This window comes from Poecile atricapillus, chromosome 3 (assembly GCF_030490865.1).
Source record: "Poecile atricapillus isolate bPoeAtr1 chromosome 3, bPoeAtr1.hap1, whole genome shotgun sequence".
In the NCBI taxonomy this organism is placed as follows: Eukaryota; Metazoa; Chordata; class Aves; order Passeriformes; family Paridae; genus Poecile; species Poecile atricapillus.
The window spans coordinates 96016432-96031805 of record NC_081251.1 but is presented as its reverse complement, the minus strand read 5'-3'; the positions used below and the strand labels follow the sequence as shown (position 1 = coordinate 96031805).

At 36.0% G+C, this 15374-nt stretch overlaps 1 protein-coding gene across 1 annotated transcript in view; it reads left to right on the top strand.

Annotated features, from left to right (window-relative positions):
* USH2A (usherin) overlaps positions 1 to 15374 on the top strand; it is a 369679-nt gene that overhangs the window by 201527 nt on the left and 152778 nt on the right. The window contains exon 37 of the mRNA XM_058835000.1: positions 15030 to 15209. Within this exon, the coding sequence (XP_058690983.1) occupies positions 15030 to 15209 (180 nt within the window). The remainder of the gene's footprint in view (positions 1 to 15029; positions 15210 to 15374) is intronic.

Genomic DNA, 15374 nt, shown 5'->3' with positions numbered 1-15374 from the left:
TATACACATGGAGTCTTATCTTGCCACCTTCACTCAGATAAGGAAGCTATGCTCACAAAATTTCAGTTGGTTTGCTTATATAAACCACTCGTGAGAGCTGTTCATAATATGGTTGATCATGGGTATAATTTGAAGAAGAAAGGGAAAGAAACCCAACTCTTTGTTTCTATATCATAAACAGACTCAACATGAGATACAAAAGCCAGACTATTAAGTTCCCTGTTAAACCTTATTAATTGCACGTTGTTCTTTTGTTTACACTGGTTTATGTTGCAAGTTGTTTCTTTTTCACTTACATCTTTTAAACTTAAATGTAGCAATGTGCTCTTGGGTTAAAATGTTGCTAAATCAGAGTAGGCAGAGTTAGTGATGTCACCCCTATGTAAAAGCCTGAGGCACTGAAGAAGGTAAATGGACATTTTTTCCAAATGTATTAGAAAACGTGCATATTTTTTCAGTTGAAAGTGGAACACCATGTCCTCTAATTATATAAATGTAAAATACTTGGGCAGTGAATAAAAATGAATGTTCAGAAAATGAGTATGAACATTTAATATGTCAATTTGAGCTATTAAGCGTACTCTAAGGTATAATAAATAATAAAATATTGTACACAAGTAATGTTTATGAATTATACCTAACAATATTGTCATTAATTTTTAGTGCACTTTAAACAGCATGATTGACATTAGGCAACTATAAAAATGTTTTCTTATGAGTATAATATAAAATTGTGGTTGAAAATAATGTTTGGATGACATTTAATCCTTCTATGTACTGTTGGCTAATTTAATCAGTATTGTAAATGCAGTAACAGATAGAGAATTGAATCACTGATGACTTCATAACTTGCCCTTTTTTTTCCTCTCAGATTGAGACCGGGTTGTTGCTTCTAGTATTGGTGCTAAAGAGAACATAGCTGCTGTAATTACTGTCCTCTGCAAAATAGTTTATAAATTAACTTGTTTGTGAGCTCTTCAGAGAAACACGTTCACTGAGGAGGGTAACGCATGGTAGGCAGTCTCAGCTGACCCCTCACAAAGGCTGTTGTGTCCCTTTTTTATGCAATGAAGGCTTTGATGTATTCTGCTGTGAAGCACTTGTAAGATTATGAGGAGAAGTGATGATCAATTTGAAAAAAAGGAGCAGCATTTTGGCTGGACCCGTGACAGCAGAGCCATTTCCGCCAAGGCAGCTGGGTGAATAATGCAAAAGCCATATTCCCCTTGTGTTTAATCTTGCATTGTTTTTGCAAAGAAAATTTCTGCTTGCTTTCTAAGTCATGTCATCCTCGGTTGTCATCCCGTCTCTCAAACCATCAAAACGGTATTAAATGTTGCAAAGCTGTGCAGCTAGAGAACTTTCAAAAGTCAGAACCCATTTGCAGAGCAGCCCTTGTAGAAAATGTATTCTGTTCTCGGCAGAATTTTCCTTCAGTTCTTTCCACTGAGAAGTTTACTGATTTCTCCCAGTGGAATCTGCTGGAATTTATCGGTTCATGGTTGGCAGTCACAGATTAAGGTAAATGTCGATCCGTAATGACCCTCTACATGTTAGTATTGCAGTAAAGCTGGGCTTTTATGTCAAAGATATCGGAGAGGGAGCTATTACACATGACAGGGGTGATCAAGGGACTCCAGACCAAGGCAAGCATTATTAAATATTGACTAGTTCTGTGATTTATGTAGAGCTGGAGGAAAAAAGTGACTTTTTAACCATTATATATTCTTCAGCAACGAAAACCAGCCATTTATCTCCTGCTGGTAATAAAGAACAGAGTGCCTGCATATTTTAGTGGAGGGAAAACCTGGCCTTATAAATGAGATGGACTCTTTCATGATAACATTTCAGTTTGCTAATTGCCAAAAGCAAAACAGGCAAATTGGAAGCAATTATAAGAGTTGACTTAAAGTGCCTGCTATATTAGTTCAGCTCAGGAGAGCTGGGTGGTGGTGAAAGAACCATTGGGGAATGGAACCCAGAAACTTTCATTACATTTGTTCATTGTTGCTGAAACTTTGCTTTGCAATGCTAAATATGTGAAGAGTGTATCCCCCCAGAAGTCAGAGCTCTAGCAATTGACATTTAAGCTGGCTGTTTTGGGGGTATGCAAGAAGGAAATGAAGCATTCATTCTTCAAACTTATATAAGACATCATCTGTTCACAATATTTACACAAAGTTTATTGAATTGTCTGATGGCTAATTGGTATTTTCTTGACATAATGAGCAAGTGTATTTCATTCTTTGCTGCAATGTCTGTTAAAGAGGCAGGGATTAAAATGTGAAAAGGGGAGAAAGAATTCACCCAGAATGTGAATATAAACATCCGAATGGCTGCACCTATCACTCAAGTTAGTGGCTTGCTCAGAAGTACCTTAAGTGTCAGTTTGGGAAGCAGTGACCTCCACTGATACCAGGTAATTTTTGTGTATACATATCTCAAATGAAAAATCTTTAAGATAATTTTCATTAATAAAAACTCAAGCTTCTGGTAGGAATATGAGTGTTTAACAGACAAACATAATTTCCCAAACAGTGCAGTCACCTTCTGTTATTAAGAACAAATTGAACTGACTTCTGTTGCCAAACACTGCAAAGATTATTAGATATAAAAATATTATAAAGGAAGGGGAGATTTAGGAAATTGTCTGGCCAAGTCATTCCAGACCATGACTTGTTTTTGTTTGAAAAAAGGGATACTCAGTAGGATGCTCAATTACATAATTCTAAGAACTGCTTGAAAAAAGCCCATCAGATAGGAAGAATATTATGAAAAAAAAGCAAACGTATTTTGGCCATACTTCTGTGAAAATGTAGTGTTTGTGTATTTTACTATCTAAGTGAAGTAGACTTAGAAAGGATTGAAGCTAAAAGAACTGGAGTGAAGATTTAGGCATATCAAGACATGTTGCAGAGCTATCTATGATTTGATAATGTGGGGGTTATTATGTTTCATCAAAGAGTTGGATTAATTATATCAGTATCTTTTTCAACTTTAGCTTAACTATGTGGGGCCTGGAAGGTCTACCTTTGAATCTCACATATCTCCCTAGCCATTTTTTTTCTTTTAAAGTAAGAAATAGTATGCCTCTGAGGGATGCACTTAAGAGATACACACTTTTTGAGGAGTGAAAATCCTTCTGCATAAGTATAGCCCCTGGACAGGGCAAAGGATCCTTCTATGAGAGCACAGTTTTTTTCTAATGCAGTTGTATTTCTACATTTTTGCACTGCTATCCCTAATGTATATTGTGAAACTCTGCTTGATGTGTTGTTATCTTATCAGTGCCCTACTATAGCATATGGTATGTTGAGATAGCAGGTCAATGACATGGAAAGTGTTTAAATAACGTGTAACTTAACACTTTCTCTGTCATGAACCTGTTATTTCCAACACTGTAGAGGCACCGGCTGATCTCATGCTGAATATTCTATGTCTTGTCCCTAGGTTTAGCATCTTTATTTGTCCTGTTCCAAACCTTTCAAATTTCACATACCTATGTCTCTGTTTGACTGTCTTAATATTTGATTATACTGTTTTTCCACCACGACTCTGCCATTCATGTTTGTTTAAGATATAACTTTTCATCCATCTGTTTTTAAAAGTATGCACAACTTATAGTAATTCAAGTAAGCAGCCTTACAGCTTACTGGTTATTTTCATGTTAAAACAAGTTGGATTTAATTCTAGACTTTTTTTTTTTTTATTATTTTTTTTTTTTTATTTTTTTTCTAATGGGGCCAGATCATCTTAAATAATTTGCAGAAGATTTAAAGTTGCTGTGGGTTTTTTTTTGGAACGGAGAATGTTTATCTTGTTACAATAAAAAAGCCAATACTTCAACAAAGGATACATTGTAATGCATAAAAGCAAGAGAGAATGTTTTAGCTGTAATGTGTCTAAATTCCTGACTTTTGATTCCAACATAAATGTTTTGTAATGAATAGCCTGTTTTTTCATTGCTGTTTAATTCTGTTACTGCTGATAGTTTTCTTCTTTTAAGATGATGGCTTGGCAAGGTGTTGGTAAATAGTGTGTACCTGTTAACATTATCAATAACTAAATTGAAAGTCAAGCAAATACTATCATAAACTGATGGAAAAGGTCACTGCCAGTGTGAAATGTAGTTCAGCAGGAGATGGTTTGGATTATCTGACAATAGAGGAGGATACTTATAATGGATTTTTCTGTAGTTTGGCTGTGATTTACCAATATATTCAAGGGAAATATCTGTATCAATTGCCTTCATTTTTCAATTCAGCTTTTCATTTTTCTGAAAACCTTTCTCTGTGAAAGTACTTGTTAAAAAACAGGAAGGAGCTTTATTTGGGCTTTTCTGTATAGGTATGCTCTAATTTTCCAGAAAAGTATTTGTTTCCAGCAAACAGCTGAAGCAGGACTAGGAATGAGGGCTCTGTCCCAGTTCTGCGGTGCTCAGGCATCATTGCTTAGACTCAATAAAATGCAATGACAACTTGCTTTGTCTTAAGTCATTTAAGGCCCAGTATCTACTTGGGAGGAGCCTAAACAAGGAATTTGGTTTGCAATTGGTTATTCCAAGCCATAAAATACTAATGCTACCAGATCACAAACAGCTTTTCCGTCTTCAAGAGTAGTTAGGGTTCTTGTTATCTGACACACTTCCAATTTTCAGAGGATTTGAGGGGAAGGAAAGGTGACAGAGTCAAGATTATTTCCTCCAAGTAGTTTCCTCATTCATTATATTTATTCTCAGGTTGGTCCAGATAGAATACAGGGTCATTTTTAATTACATCTGGGTATCTGAAATTAAGTTCTAGGACAGGATGAATCAGATATTACCCCTTTTCCAGAGGAGAGATTTGGAGTAAATTCTTATCGTCCTACCTCTGTCAGATGACTGCATTAGCTCAAAATTAATCCAAATCTGTAGCCCCCAAGATGTTGTGATGCATTTGAATGCAAGTTTGACCTAAAGAGAATCCTTAATTAACTGTATGTCCTTAGGGAGTTTCATAACATGAAGTTGCGGGGTTATACTCAGAACTCTGTTGCTTATGAATGTAGAAATCAATGTGTGTTATTTTCAGTTTGGGGTTTTGGGGTTTTTTGTTTCTTGAGGGTTTTTATAATACTTAGTATAACTTATTTTGATGACACATTATCTAAGGTCCATACTTCCAGCAGGATAGTTAATGAGGTATTTTTGTAAGGAAAAAAAAATTCTTTATCTGCCTACTCTGCTTATTTGGAGATGGTGTACCAGAAAGGTTCATTGCATCACACACATTCTCCTGGTTAAGTGGAGAATTCTAACAGCAGAATACAGCATAAAAATGTTGACTTTTGCATGTATACATCAGACTGCTGCCCATCTAACCTTTTTACTTTAATGTTTACTATATATATGAGTAAATAGAGTAAAACTCAGACCAGCTACTCATTTTACTTCTGTAAGAAAGTTCCTCTTATAGTCTTGAACTTGGCACAGTGTACCCAATACTTTCAGTACCCTCTCTAAACAGAATGTCCGAAAGGGAGTGTTAAAAATCAACCAAGTGCAAAAAGCAATAACTGCTAGGGGAAGATACCACCTGCAGACAGCAAGGGAAGTGGGGAAAGGAATGCTGAAGCCACTTGAAGTTCCTAGCCTGTCTTGTACTGAAGGCTTGAGAATGGGTAATGAAACTCCTATATGTGGGATATGCTTGTGGAAGCCCTTAGCTGCTTTTCCAAACCAGCCATTAAGGAGATTTTTTTTATATTTCATCCCCTTCCTCTCTCATTTTGTCTGTCTTCTTAGTTCTAGCTACAGTCCTACAACACTTACCAGTCCTAAAGACATTTGAGGGGGGGCAACAAAGAGGATGCATAACCCATTTTCAAATAGCCATATTTAATCTGTTCACCAGAGCAGGAGTTAGGGATATTTTGCCTTGGAAATGTAGGGCATTTAAATTTTGATTTGCCTGGCTAGAAAACTCATGGTTTTGCGTGAAATTCAGGATGACTATTGAGTAATGTTTAGTCGACCTTCAGCAGGTTTTGAACAGCTTCACAATACACCATCTAATAGTATAATTCCTGTCAGTATCAGGTACACTGTTTTTTCTTTTCCTTAATGTAGGTGTCTCTAAGGAAAGCAAAAGTAAAGTCACTCTCTAATTCCTACATCTGACCATTCTTTGGTGAAGACTCTAGCATCAGACCACATAGTGTTTTAATTGTTCTTCTGCATCATTCTATTCCCATAGTTATGTTTTTTGTCACATGTACGTTATCTGTCTTGTACTTTGTAATTTATTTTGTTTCATTTTATAAAGCTGACACAAAGGGCTGAACCCCATTTTTGTGAGGAATGTAATATCAGTTCTTAACAGGCTGAAATTCTTAGTGACTGTCTATAGCAGCATTGGCTCCAAGACTGCTTCTACACCCCTGGAATAGTCTAGGGAATAATAGCACACTTCTAGGGATGGCTCTGGTAAACAGTATTGAGTAAAAAGGAATTTGCCAATCAGTTTTCCTACAAAAACAGTCTTTTAGTTAATGAATGTCTTCCAGAGTTTTTAACCCACATGAAGACTACATTGACTGTGCTTAGTATCTATGGTAACTGCTAAATGCAAAAATCCAATTTATGGCATTAAACACAGTATGATTAATGTCAATGACATAACCCAAACAAGATACATACAATCTGACTAGAGCTTCCACAGATAAAGAAATTGAGTTTGAATATTTCTACATATTGGCTTCAAACAAATAAACTTTTCTTTAGAGACTAATATAAACCCCATCTGTTTTCTCAGGTAGTGAAAACATGTTGGAAACTGGGTTTTGACAAGCTTTTGATGAAGTTTTTCTTTGCACTTTATAATGGGGAATCAAATTATCTTTTGATTATGTAAGTTTCTAGTTTTCCAGTTTCTAGAAAGATCACTATGATAGGTCATCCTTTTATAGGCATAATTGTGTGGCTGTTTGTGTTACTCTGCATGTTTTTGCCCTAAATAGTCTAGAGGGAGGTAATTTATAACTACAAAAAACAGTCAACTGAGTGATTCTGTGGTTCTTTCAATCTACAAGTGCATCACTTATGATGCCTAATGAAAGGTGACTGAAAAAACCAAAAGAATGTCATATGTCAAACAAAAATCCTAGATCAAATTTAGAGCTTCATTCCTTACAAAGTATTACAACTAAGTGTAATGGCATTTGACAGTATTGACTTTTTTTATATGACTTCTTTTGGCTAACTCAGCATTCTGAAAAAATAAATAGTGTTCTCCCTCTGTGATTGAAAGGGTTAAATAGTGCCAATTCATTACCACTCACAAAAGGATTTATTTTCTTCTCATAAATCAGTTTTATTCCACATTTTTATTATTCCCTTGGGTCAGCTGCTCCAATTGAAATCAATACAAGTGCAAGTGACACAATCAATCTAGATATTTGATTATGGATTTGAGACTCCAAGTTCTGCTCTGTGTGTTTAGCTAGTCTCCTTCTGATAGTGTCCCTGGAGAATGGAAAATTCTTATTGGCATCCATGAATTATGGGCATAGATTCAGAAACCAGATACTGTGATAATCTCCATTTATGTACTGCTGCAGCTAGAGAAAGAATGTTCTAACCATGGAAAAGCAAACTTGAAGGTTTAAAAGCTGTTTCTGAGTTATTTTATTTTTTTTAGTGTATATAATATCTCATGAAGTAAACTTGATAAAGTCTCATAATTTGTCTATAAAACCCCTCAAACAAAATGGATGAACTCAGTAGCTATATGCTTTCTCATAATCTTAAGACTGCAAGTGTAGCAAATGCCTTTGCTGTTTGATGTCTTGTGTCAAATGTGATGTTTTGCCACTTTGACTACTAAACTGTGCTGGGACTCTTCCTCCTGTTCATATCAGGTCAACAGTGCTTGGACACCGGAAATCTTTTGGAAACCCAGAGAGTTTGGTTTAGGTCATGGGCTGTGTTCTTACTGTGTGTCTCTAAAACACTCTGTACAGTGTGCAGTATGGGGGGTCCAGGACTGATGCCCATTGGTGCTATTGCAGAAAAATCGAGTTACAGTAGAGATGAATATAATTACAGCAGAGATTTAACTCTATACTGAAAACACTGTTTTAACTGGAAGGTCTAAATGAGATTGACTCAGCTGCAAGACTCATTAGATGTTTCTGTGTTTATGAAAGAGTAATGAGAAAAACTAAAACAGTAATTCACATCAAAAAGGTTTCTTCTTGGCAGCTTCATCAACAATTGCAGAGGTTTTTTAGTTCAAAGCCTCATGGCACTGAACTGAAAGCTCCAAAGGGTAGATGAGACCACCCACTAAAGGTTCTTTCCTGCCTGCCATCAAGACAGCCTAATCTTGGCTGCAGTCATTAACCATCCATGGGGTCTGTGCTAACATTCTTGTATTATCTCTCACATCAAGCTGTGGGCTTTATTCATATTTCAGTCCGTAGAATTAATGAGCACATAAATGCACATTACTTAGTGTTTGTAACACTAATAATCACTTATTTCTACTGACAGGAACATGCTTTCATCATAATGATTACCCCTGCTTTGCCTTAGGGTTCTTGAAGTGTTCTGAAAATTTTCATGGAATCACATAACAGCTGAGGTCAGAGAGCACCTCTAGGGAACAACCAGTTCAAGTTGTCTTCACCAAGCAGAGTTGGTTGGAACACATTGCCCAGGACAGTGTCCAGCTGGCTTCTAAGAATCACCAAAGTTGGAGACTCTGAGCAGCTTGTTCCAGTGTTTGACCAATGTCAAAGTAAAGAAAGTTTTTTCTTAGGTTTAAACAGAATTTAGTGTATTTTCTGTATGTACTTGTTGCCTTTAGTTCTGCTGCTATATATTGCTGAGAAATGTATGGCTACTTTATGCCCTCACAACAGATATTCTTAATTTTACACATATTTAATATCCTTCCTCCTCTTCTTGAGCCTGAACAAACTCAGTTCTCTCAAACCCATTTCGTGTGACATATTCTTCAAGGCTTTAATCATCTCTGCATGGACTCCACTCCAGTAAGTCCAGATCTGTGTTATGCTGGGTATCCCAGAATGAGATGAACTCTCCAGATGTGTCTCACTAGGCTGAATAGAGAGGAGGAATCCCTTTCCAGGGATTCCACAGACAGTGTACACATTCTGTACATCTCAAGACAGTCTAAGATAGCTCTACCAAATCGGAGTCTGTAAGAAGCCTCTTTGAGCGATGACTTGAGTACCAGTCCGAAACTTCTGGTCAGAAAATGGGTCTTTTAGATTTCGGATTTCTGCAGTACATATCAACACAGATTTTGATCTTGTTCTTCAAATATTTTCCATTTTTCAGTTTTAAAACTAAAGGCTTCTTTTAATTCCCAGGGAAAAAGGAAGAAGATAAAGCTTTTTAATACAGATAATGTGAAACTCTTCTTATTTACAGGAAAATTAATATTTTGGATTCATAATTTTTCCAGTTTCCCACAGTGCTTTTAAATTACCCATTTTGACTTATTCAGCAACTCCTCCTAGCCCACGAGAGTGAAGTTTTCATGTGTTAAGGGAGTCTTTAAGTTTTGAACTCAGTTTAACGGACTGTGACCATGATGTGTTCATCAGAACAATACATGTGTCAGCTCAGGAGAAAGGGAATAAATACTGGTTCAAGACATTGAGGCAAAAAAATCAGCAGTGTTCTCATCTAAAAAAAAAAAAAAAAGAAAGAAAAAACAAATCAAAAAAATTCCTCTGAAACAGAATGCCAAAACATAAAAACCAACCTCATCTCAAAATGCAAAAAGCACCCAATAGTTTGTTGAAAAGGGGGGTATGACATCAAAGCCTCACTACTTCACAAGTCAATATAACAATTGAGATGACAATTTGAGAACAGCTCATTCTTACAGTTCTTAAGGAAAGAGAGTTGCCAATAATGCCAAGGAAGTATTTTAGCTATTTTAGCTTTGTATTTTAGGTTTTCTACTGGGATAATCAAACTAATGCAAAGTGATATTTTTTTATTCTGTATACTCCATTAGAAACAATGGAAAAGGAAGAGAGGGAGAAAAGAAAAATCTTAGCTGGGAGGAAAGTAGCTTTTGTGGTAATTAACGAGGCTGAAGAATAAGCAAAACTAATGGACAAAAGGATGAGCTGAGACACAAAGTGTGTATATTTACAGAATTTCCTCCAAAGACATGGTGCCAGAGACAAATTAGCTGTGTCTCAAATAGGGACAGAAGCTGATGACAATGAGGATGAGTTCTAGGGAAAAGGGCCGAAAAAGTGAGTCCTTGTTTCATTTTTGGTTTGCTATTCTGATCTGATATTAACTTTTCCTGTGGCCCAAGGTACAAGGCTTAGCCTCTGTATGCTCAGTTATATAAAGCAGCCATAAAAACAACTGTAAGTGTTTGAGATAGTTAACTGGGTAATTTTTGTATACATCCTCACGTGAACTGTCCCTTGAGCTGGATTTTTGCTACCTTTAGTCTTTGAGTAGTCTTCTACAGTGGTAATAGTTCTACTTCTGTTTGCTTGAATATTGTAGGGCAACATTATCTGTAATGTTAAAAAGGTTATAGGACATAATGGAACTATATGTAAAGTATGGATTGATATTAATCACAAATGCAGTGATACTAATAGAATTACTTGGTATTTGCCCACACTTGTGAAATTTGTGACTTTCTCTGTTTAATACATAAAAAGGAAACATCTCAATTTATTACCTTTTCCCTTAAAAACATAAATTTTGATCCTGATGGAAAGAGTACTTTTAAATGTGCCAGCTTTGGTGGGGGGGAAAGTTCTTAAATGTAAGATGAATGTGTTTAGTTTGTAGTATTTCTTTACCACGAGAGTAGTTTCATGTTGTAGCATTTCGTGTGCTCCTTACAACCTTTGTCACATGAATAAGATATCAGGATGCTAATGACTAATATACAGTATTCTGTGTCTGCTGATGCTATACTGTGCTGCTGTGACCTTTGCAATATTATGTATTCTGATTGGTTGTGCATTTCACCTCTTCTCCACAAGTTAATAAGGCTGTAAAAAGGAGAGAACTTGAAATCGCCAGCCAGTCAAATTACAGAATATTGAAAAGGTCAGAGCAGTACAGCACACAGAAAAAAATTATGGAATATATGAGGCATTAAAATTCTTGTGACAATGATTATAACAAGAATGGAAAAGGATACCCATTTATGTTATTTCAATCTAGTGAACCCCATAGGATGACGGACCCAGGACAGCAGTAATTTACACACCACTGGCTCACAGGAACTTAATTCACCTATTTACAGTAGTGCTCAGTAACAGGAATGCACCTCTGCTTGGGAGTTCCCTGCGGAGTGTCCACTCAAAACCATCCTGAACCTTCAAGTGCAGATACTCACCAGCTAGAGTGCTCTTTGAAGCTTAGCAGTTTTAAACAGTGATTTTTGAATGCAATACATACATTTGTGTGTCTTTTTAATGCAGGCATGCTTTATTCCTTGACTTTGTTTCAATTATACATAATTTTTAAGTATATTTATGGACATTCTTTAGCCCTCATTTCTTCACATGGATCTTTTCCTGAAAAACTGACATACTTTATTTAATCTGGTATAAACTAGGAATAAACTGGGAACAGCAGAATTATTTCTCAATTAGCCTTAGGCAAGGAAGTCCCTCAGATAATTTTGGGGAGATATGGAGAACTGAGGAGGAAGGCTAGTAAAAGAACAAAACCATAACTATGCAAAAATATGGAAAGATTAAGGAGCTTGGGGAAGCCCTTCACGCTGCAAAGGACTTAGATTTTTTAAGAGGGTATAGAAAATAGTGTCTCTGAGCCCTCTCCTGTCAGGATTCAACTTTTTGTGCAGGTGTTTGCATACATTAAGTGTTCATGGATGTGGTGAGCTGTCTAGGAGTTTGTTTTCTGCCCCTTTAGGGGTGTTCTGATGTGAACCACTTGTCTGAAGTAGAACTTCAGAACTTCAGTAGGACTTTACCACTGTCTGAGGCGACTGCTGTTTAGATCTGCAATGGACTAGCTGGTGGGCTACAGTGGGACTTGTGAGCAGATGGAGAGAAAAACACACAGGAAAATTGGAAAAACGGGAAGCCTCATCCACTTTTACTCACAAATTGGGTCCACACTGAGGCAGTCTGGGCAGGAATGGCATGGAATGATATGACGGGGTTATCACTGTATCGCTTTCTGTCAGGCTGAACCTATGTGTCTGCATTTTCCGGCCCACTGAAAGCACAGTTTAGGCAGTGAGAAGTGGCAAAGCTGCATATTGCCAGTCAGCTGCAGCCAGACCTGCATTTTAAAAATGTTCTTCTAATATTTTACTTGCCAGCAGCAGTAAGTTCCTTCTCTGTGAATTAGGATAAAACACCTTTTGTCTGTGTAAAATTTGGGCTAGGAAACTCGAAACTACTCTTTGGCTTTTTATTAGGAGCAATAAAAAATTTTGAGCTGCTATGTTGTCTATCTCATTGTAAATTTGCAAGTTCATTTTTGAGCTGAATAAAATGGTTATGTAATTACATACTTCTCCTAATTATTGAGTAATTATATACTTCTTATAATTGCCGAGTAATCACTCTGCTATAACTAGAATTTAATGCTACAACTAATTGTATAATTACTGTATATTAATGTTGTTATCCAGGCAACTTGGAATAGAGTGTTATCCTTTTAATTCGTTTTCTGTTTCTCAAAACTGTACTTCTAAAATATAGTATAGTTAGCCATTGGAAGAAAGATTGATAATGGAATAAAAATATCAGCAGAGGAAGTACATGGTTTCCTGCCAGGCTCAGGTAGATGAAATTAAAATATTAACAAGTTAAATCCATACTGTTGATAGAAGAAGTTTAATTTTCACATGAATTTGGCATATATAAATTGCTGCTAGACAAATTTCTTTTATGCTTGAGGTTTGACTCTAGCCTCTGTGCTGATCTGTTAACACTGTGTTTTTAAACTTTCCCAGATACTGGAAGTGAAATGTTTGAAAAATGCATCTTTTTTTTTTCCACAGCTAGCTGAGTCCTTAAGTTTTTAATGTCCCTAGGACCTTAAGAATGTATATGTCAAATATTGTTGCGTGATCTTGACAAATAATAAATCATAATTATTACAGAAACTGTGATAGATAATAGGAAAAATAGGCTTTGTAGGATTGTATCTTCTCCTATATCACACACTGGGACTGTTTCACAAAGGTGCAAATGGAGGGTTTGATATACAATTTAAAAGCTGAGATCAAGTATAGCAGATGCATTTTTCTAGTGCTGGTTGAGTAGCCTGTGTACATAAGAGTGATCTCAGACAAAATAACTTTGCTTCTGCAGGATTCTGTATGCGGAATGTGTAAAATGTGGTTGTTGTTCTTGCATGTAAAGAAGCTTTGCGTCCATTGTTGTACCTAAAACAGGGTCTCTTAGATAAACTTAAGTGAAATCCAAAATGAATCCATCAAGCTTCATTAAATCATTCTACCTTCACACTTCTTTTGTCTGTTTGGGTTGTCTGGTGCTATGGTAGGGCGCAATTCAGGTAGAATTTGAGGAATGAGGGACTAGGCTATAAGGCAGATTTATAAAAATGAGTTTTTCAAACCTATCCCCATCCCCAAAACCTCAAGAAATAAGCTTTTTGTATGTTACCAATAGAATAACTGAAAACACCAGTGTAGTTCATAAACACCAAAATAAAGGAAGGGCTTGGATTTGTACCATAAGTGAACTAAGTTGTTCGTAGGAATCCCCAAATTAGAGGAAAATCCAGGTTGCTCATCCATGGTAAAATGTAATGTAAAGCATGACTGAAATGTACTGCAAGTGCTCCATAGTGCACATCATAGAAACATGGAATATTTGCAAAATTATTTCTGATTTAATAGCATTGCAGTTTTAATGGTTCATTTGAAGCTTGCATCAAAATGAATAAGTCCAATGAGTATCCCTTAAAAATTAATTAAAAGGTTGATTTTTCTAGGTTTTTTGTTATTCTTATTTAGATTTTGTCAAAGATTCAGATGTAAATATTGGATCTTCTAGCTGTGACAAGGTCTTAATTGATTTACAATATTTTTATTGTTACAGTCATTTTATTCTCATTCTCATACCTGCAGTCTTAGACTTGAGTGATTCTGCTGTTGTTTGTAATACAGAATTTTCATTTATTTCAGTGTGAGATATCCTCATGGAATGATGACTAATAACATTATTAATCGTTTATATAGTACTTCATATACTCAAAATATATGATGATATTTAAGTGAGTCAGCTTGGCTCTGAGATATGTGACAGGTCTTCATTAAGTCAAAAAAATGTTGCTTGACATATAATTTTTTATTTTTTAGTCAAACTATGTATTTTGGAAAGGTTTTGGGTTTTTTATTTTTGTGGGGTAGAATATTGTCTTATCTTAAGTTTGAGATCTTAAAAGGGTTGCAAAGGACATGTAGGTTGTTGTGGTGTCCTCTGATGATTTCAACTGATAAACTGAGTACTTCACATCCTTGTTTTGTCTTTGAGAGAGCTGCAGGCCATGCTGGAAAGCCTCTGTTACTGCAGATGACTATTATGCATGCAATGGAATTTTCTTATCAACTCCTAAGTTAAGCATTTTTCTAGAAAATTTGAAAAGTTTTGCCAGTCTTACCCAGTGTTTCATGGGGATAAGAATGATCATTAATGTTTGGAATCTGTAATTATCACAGAACCATTCATTCTGGAACTTCTGTTTGCTGTATATAGCAATCAGCTTTGCAACTGGCTGGTTCATCTAGTGATTTGTTTATTTTCCAAGATTTACAAATGCCACAAACTGTTGGCAAAAGGAGAAGAAATCGTGAATAATATTTTTTCTTCCCAACAGACCAAAAATGTGTGTGTGTTACTGCTATAGATGACAAATCTTCATTTGAATAGAAATAAGACTTGGTTCATAAAGACAGTGAAATGTAGCATATGTAAGGTCTAACATTTGTTTTTTCCCTCCCCCTCTTGTTTTTCCATAACAGATAATGCTAATTATTCTATTGTAAATGATACTCGGGTGCTGTGCAGCAGCAAGGAATTCAATATATGGGTACCCATTAAAGGACTGATTCCATTTTCTAACTACACAGTACAAGTGAATGCATCCAACAGCCAGGGCAGCTTGATAAGTGATGTTATAACCATAGTCATGCCTCCAGGAGGTAAGTATGAAAAAATGCTTTTTCTGTGCATGTAACAATTACACAAACACTCTGTTCAACAAAACATTATTTATTACCACAGCTGAGGACTGAAGTTCAGAAGAATATGTTTGTATTAGTAGTTCTTACTCACAAAATTGTTCTTTTTGGCTTCTAATTTGTCAC